General features: G+C 48.1%; 1 protein-coding gene across 1 annotated transcript in view; it reads left to right on the forward strand.

The window, feature by feature from the left end:
- LOC142012722 (scavenger receptor cysteine-rich type 1 protein M130-like) overlaps positions 1-4,349 on the forward strand; it is a 60,643-nt gene extending 56,294 nt beyond the window's left edge. Inside the window, 3 exon segments of the mRNA XM_074993475.1 lie at positions 353-442; positions 1,813-1,965; positions 4,276-4,349. Of these exon segments, the coding sequence (XP_074849576.1) occupies positions 353-442; positions 1,813-1,965; positions 4,276-4,349 (317 nt within the window).
- The last annotated feature ends 1,651 nt before the right edge of the window (positions 4,350-6,000 follow it).

Consider the following 6,000-nt stretch of genomic DNA (forward strand, 5'->3'; position numbering starts at 1 on the left):
CACAAAGGTTGGTTTTGGTGTGGCTGCTTCTGTCTTCTGGAGTGTCCAGCTGCAGATCAGGACCAGCACAGAACCTTATCCCACTGAAAGGCACAAAAAATCCTTGCTGTTGGATTCAGTGGGGAAGGGCTGAGCCCCTAGATATTCATGTGAAAGTAAAGGTGGCACAATCCCTAGATCACAGTATTTCCAGGATTTTCCCTCTTCTCCTTGATTATCCTGTGATGGCTTCTAGAAAAGCCCAGAAAAACAGCCTGAGCTCCAAAGCAACAGGCAGTTAATGGGGAGCTCGAAACCTGCTAGGAAACTGGGTGTATTCCAGGAAAGCTGAGTGTGTTTTTTGCTGTTCCAGAGGGAGCTTCCCCAGCTGGTTCTCAGCTGGGTTATGAAGACGTGGAGGAGCCTGTCTTGAGTGATGCCCCCCTGACTACAGATGACAAAGGTAAGGAAAGAATCTGCCTCCTGGGAGCAGGATTAGCCCAGGAAAAAAATAAGACAGGTTGAACCTCTGTAGTCTGGTTTCCTTGGGACCTGACTAGTGCCAAATGAGAGAAGTTGCTGGACCACAAGAGGTTAATATTGTTTAGCTGCATTACTAACACTTCCACTACTTACTGGGCTGTTAGAAGACATGTGGGGGTAAATTACAGCTAAATAACAGCACAGAACACTGAGAGCCAGGACTGGTGGCTGTAAACGTACTTTATAGGCTCATAGGAAGTTTGGCCACACCCATTGTTTGGCCAACTAAAAGGATTAAGGATGTTACTGGAGTAGAGGGGTAAAACCTGTAATTGTCTTTGTTGATGGAAAAATTGTGCATTGTGGGTTTGCTCTTGCAAATTGCTAAGCATCCTTGGTCCTGCTGCAGTCAGCAGGAGCTCAGGGTGCCAGGCTTATTACACGATCAAGCCTTCTGCAAGCAGCTGTTTGACAAACTATTTTCCTATACAGCATGGCTATGCATGCAGACAGTCAGTGCAGAGATACACTCAGGGAAGCAAGAAGCTGTAAAGCTTGTGGTACTGCAGATCGGAATAGTCATATTAGCTAAACAGTGTGACTCCAGAAGAAGCTTGCTCAGCTCCAGCCAGTGCTGAACAACTCCAGTCTCTGTTCCTGGCACTCACTTTCACATGCACTGACATGACTCGCAACGTTAGGGGGTAATCTCTCTCAGCACAGCCTTCTGCTTGTCAGTAATGGTCCCTTTCAACCATCCTTGCCTGTGTCGAGTCTACTGATGTAGCCGTGAGCTTCCCACATACTGTGACAGGTGAAGAAATGTACAGATTTCACTCACAGACCCATCTGTTGCCCCAGCCTGATGGTGCAGCTCAAGGGTACTATATGGGACAGACTAGTTCAGTGAAATGGATCAAACTAGATTTTAACAATAGTAACAAATTTAGGAAGTGGAAGAAAGAAAAAATTTGCCCAGTTCTCCATTTATCCGTTTCTAACTATGTAATTAGTACAATAACAAAATGTAGTGGGGAAATCTTCCTTTAGCCTAGACAGTAAACCCCCATCCTTGCTGCCTCCTTACAGATCTCCCACATATCCATGAGTTTCTCAGGCTCCTTCCAGGAATTTAGATACATCAAGTCCTTAATATGTTAGATAAATGTGATCTGTGTAAAATTTCTGGCACTGAGATGGCAGGAAGAAAAGGGGGGACTTTTGATTTCTTATCACCCTGGAAGTGTCAGTACTTCAGGGCTCTTCCTACAAGGTGTGTAATGGGTAAATTATGTCTCTAGTCAGTGGACAGTCTCTTCTTATCACCATTAATTCCTGTTTCTGTTTCAGAGGCTCCTGCTCAGGATGGAGATGTCCCAGCCGATGGTTATGACGATGTTAGAGACATTTCTGACCCTGAGGACTACTGGAGTTCAGGGCAGAATACCCAGGAAGCTACTGGGGTCGCTGGGGTGAATGACAGTAAGAGGGATTCACAGAGAGGTGAGTGGGGAAAAGCTGCTACAATTCTTGCGTCATGATCGCTTGTTTCACTACTGAGTTAGGCACCGCGTTTCTGTGCAAATACTGTCTTACTTGCATCAGCTCTTGGGCGTCCTGGTCAAATTCATGGCTCCCTGCTGGAGCTGTGAAATTGACAAGAAAATGGTGGGGGTGGGAGTGGAGGGGAGGGGGTTTCCAGTTAAAGCCTAATCTTGCTCAGGCTTTTTTCCAGACAGGCTTCACTTGGCTGCCTTCCCTCTCCCAGCTGGGCTGGTTTTGGGCAATGGGCAGCCATGCGCTCAGTGGATGGAAGCAGGGAGCTGGGGAGGGGAACTGAGTGCCCAGGCTCTCAGGCTCCAACACCACCTTGCTAAAGTGAGCGGAAGAGCTCCTGGTGAGAGTGTGCACCACAGGCAAAAGGAGGACAGTGCAGACATGATCAATCACAATAATTACTGCTGGCTCAGAAAGTGATCTAACATAGATCAGCTCAGATTTCTAGTGTAGACGTAGCTGATATCTGGTAAAAGATGCAGCTCCAAGATACAGATACTGACATGGAAGCTCAGCTCTCACTCTACAAAAGGAAGCTGCAGAAAGAAGCTTCAAATCATGAACCAACTTTAATGTCAAGGCTCAGGAACCAGAAGACAAACAGAAACCAAAATGATTTATTTTAAATCTCAAGACTTTGAAGCTCATCTCATGATATTTGAGCGCTGTCTCCTGATTTCTGAACACTTTGAGTTGGTGGTGCTGAGAAGTCGGCTTCCTACTGACCCACGTGAACCAGTTCTGGGTGGGAATGTGAATTATTCAGCAAGGAAGCAGCCCTGATCAAAATGATGGTTGCGAGGAGTCTCTTGCCCTGACAATGTGCACAGATGCATTTGAGATAGAAATTCTAAAAGGGGTTATTTGCAGAGCCCTGCAAATCTGTGGATTGATATCTGCGTCTGCAGATGTCAGTGGAGATATCTGTGACCCATTTTTGCAGATGCAGATGCAGGTACAAATTTGATCTCCATGTAAGACTCTAGTTATGGGGCTGTTAAATGGGATCTCTGCAAGGAGCAAGTAACCAGGGACAGCCTCTACTGGACACTAGAGTTTCCTGTCATGACTCTGAAAATCAGCTATTGTTAAATTGACCTCCTCAGCTGTATGATGTTCCCTAAACATTATTAAATGAATTGAAATCTGTGATGATTCCTATATATGGCCCCAAACCTGCAAATGCTGAAGTCTATTTGTCACTCTGCTCACATGAGTATCTCACTGACTCCAGGATGGCACCAGCTAATCACAAAGAGTAAGAGTTACTCCGGCAGGGGCACCCAGCTCCAGAGCTGGCTGAGCCCGCAGGGAGCAGCAACCATGGCAGGCTGGGCCCAGGAGCCTAGTGAAGGGAGACCCGGACCATCCACTTGCTCTGGGTAGCACATCCCAGAGGGAGGGACATGGTCAAGAGGCTGCCCTCAGATGCCTCAATGGCCTACCCAGACAGAAGCTGCCACTCTGCTCATTCTGCCTTCAGAGCTAGTCAGCTGGAGAGCAGCAGCTGCTACTGCATGGCTTTGGGGAGAGCTAAGCCAATTCTGGGGATCGCTATAGACCCCACACACTGCACCCTCGTGCCAACTTCAGTGTTTGCAGGATCAGGGCTTGCGTGTCTTCCCCCAAACAAGGTGTCGGTTCCTTGGGTGGTAATGGGAAGAGAAGGTCCCTGTGGTGGGATTAGTTAGGGGCCTGGTAGCAGGTTTGAAATCGTTCTCTTCAGTACGGAATGTCTCCATTCGAGTTGTACCAGAGCATCTCCCAGTCTGGGGCTGAGGACTGAGCTCCCACTTTGCACCGCAGAGGAAAGTGGGTGGGGACGAAACGGACATCGTCTGATACCTGCTGAGAATAATGTGCACATGTGTATTGCGTGAGGACAAGCTCTGTGACATCACCCACTTTTGGGTGCCTTGCCCTTCCCTTGCACGTCCCCTGGGGTAGGAGACCTGCACTGCTCCTCCCTGGCAGACCTCACTTGGCACGTGCCCCTTTCGGGACTGTGGCAGCCATCAGGACTTAGAGCTGCCCATGCTGAAGCTTTAGGGAGGCATCACAAAGTCACTGGTATCAAAGCCACCAACTTCCCCTTTCGCCGGGGGATGCCTGATTCCCCCAGTTGTGCCCCATCCTACTCCTTCTCCCAAGCCCTTGCCCCTGCCTTGCCTCCACCTACCCCATTCCACCCCTACCCTGCCTCTTCACCCATCCTCCTGAGCGTGCCCCATTTGTGCTCCTTCCCCCCCCTCCCAGAGCATCCGAATGCCACAAAGCAGCTGATTGCGGCAAGTTGGGATGAGCTGATCAGCAGGGTCACGGGTGGTTGAGAGGCGCTGGGGTGAGGAGGAAACGATTGCCAGAGGGTGCTGAGCACCTGCTCAGGTTTCTAGCCCTGGAACACCCACGGAGTCAATACAAGTGATCAACATCTTCATGATGCCCCTGCACCAGACAGGTCACAGCTTGGAGAAAGTCTGATCCCAGATGTTTTCTTTGTGGAACAGACTGGCATCGTTGACTAAAATTATCAGGGTCCTAATGAGAGGAACAGGGAAAATTCACAGCCCATATTATAGACTGCTCCCAAGTTAAGTAAGTGCACGTGAGTTTAAAACAGATACTTTGGCTGTATTGTGCTTCCTTTGATATTTTCAGATTGGAGTCTGCACTCCTTAAGAATTGAAGGGGCCTCCAGGACAGAGAGAGTCGCCACACCCCGACCTCCTGAAGACCCGGGTTATGATGACGTTGAAGCTGGTGTCCCTGAGACATCAGTGTAAGAATATCATCACATACCCCGTGAGGATGTAAATGCTGTCTGGTTAAACTTTTTCTCTTCAAAATGCTCCCTGTGCCAGAGGGCACCAGGACAGTCCCTGCCATGGATCTGGTTCTCTCAGCTTTTCTAGTGGGCTTTCATGTAATTGCAAGAAACGTAAGAGAGACTGAGACAGGGCCTGTGATTGTCCCTGTAATTTCTCATTGACCAGACTGCCTGAAGCTTATACTGCTTTCTTATTTTGAATATTTCTTCAACGTGAAATTTTGTTTTTTTTATATTAATTCCTTTGTAAAGTCTATTCAAGGAAGGATGCTTTCTTACAAGGTACATAAGGAGGCTCCCTGGGGAGATGGAGACTGAACCCCCAAAATATGATAATTGCAAAGTGCCATTTCTCAGTATTGAGGGTTTGGCTAAGGGCTGCTGGACAGAGAACAAATATTGTCAGCTGTGTGGTCAATAGGAACCAATTCCTTGGATGCCCCAGGGCTCAAACACCCACAGAAATAAAATAATGAGTGCCCAGCACCCAGGAGCCAGAGCTTCAGTGTGAAATGTGATGAGTTCTGTGTTGCTAAAAACGTTTAACGTTGGGGCAGGGAGTTTGTAAAGGAAGTCAGGGTGATAGCAAAAGGCTTGGCATTACATTAAATTAAAAGTTATTAGATGATCTTGAGCACCAGGTACTCCAGGTAAAAGATAGGAAACAGTGAATAGGAATAAGTGGTTTATTTCCAAGCCTCAGGTCTCAGCATTGGGTGCAGGGTGCCATGGAATGCAGAGCTGGGCAAATGTAGCCCCACATCAACATCACACACATACTATTCCAAAATTTGCACAGGGCTACTTTGGAACAGTGGAAGGGGATGAAATGAGGGGCAGGATCTCACCCACTATCCTCACAGACAGGTGTGAATAGCCAGCATTGACCTGTTTCCTAAGCGACCAGCTGTACCCTCCCTCTCATTCATAGTCAGGTCTGTAAGGAAACCCAGTCTATTTATCATTCCCAAGGCAGTATGTAAAGGGCAGTAAGAGCTTCGACTGGCCATTCTGGGGCAGGAGCAGTTCTGAGAACCCCTGTTCTGGAGTCCCACCAGAGCGGTACCTATGCTCTTCGCTTCCTGTTGTGGGAAAGTGAACAGCAGTGAATTGGACCAGGAAGCCCAGCTTGGTGAACCAAAGTCTGATGGAAA

The sequence above is a fragment of the Carettochelys insculpta genome, chromosome 1 (assembly GCF_033958435.1).
Source record: "Carettochelys insculpta isolate YL-2023 chromosome 1, ASM3395843v1, whole genome shotgun sequence".
NCBI lineage: Eukaryota > Metazoa > Chordata > Testudines > Carettochelyidae > Carettochelys > Carettochelys insculpta.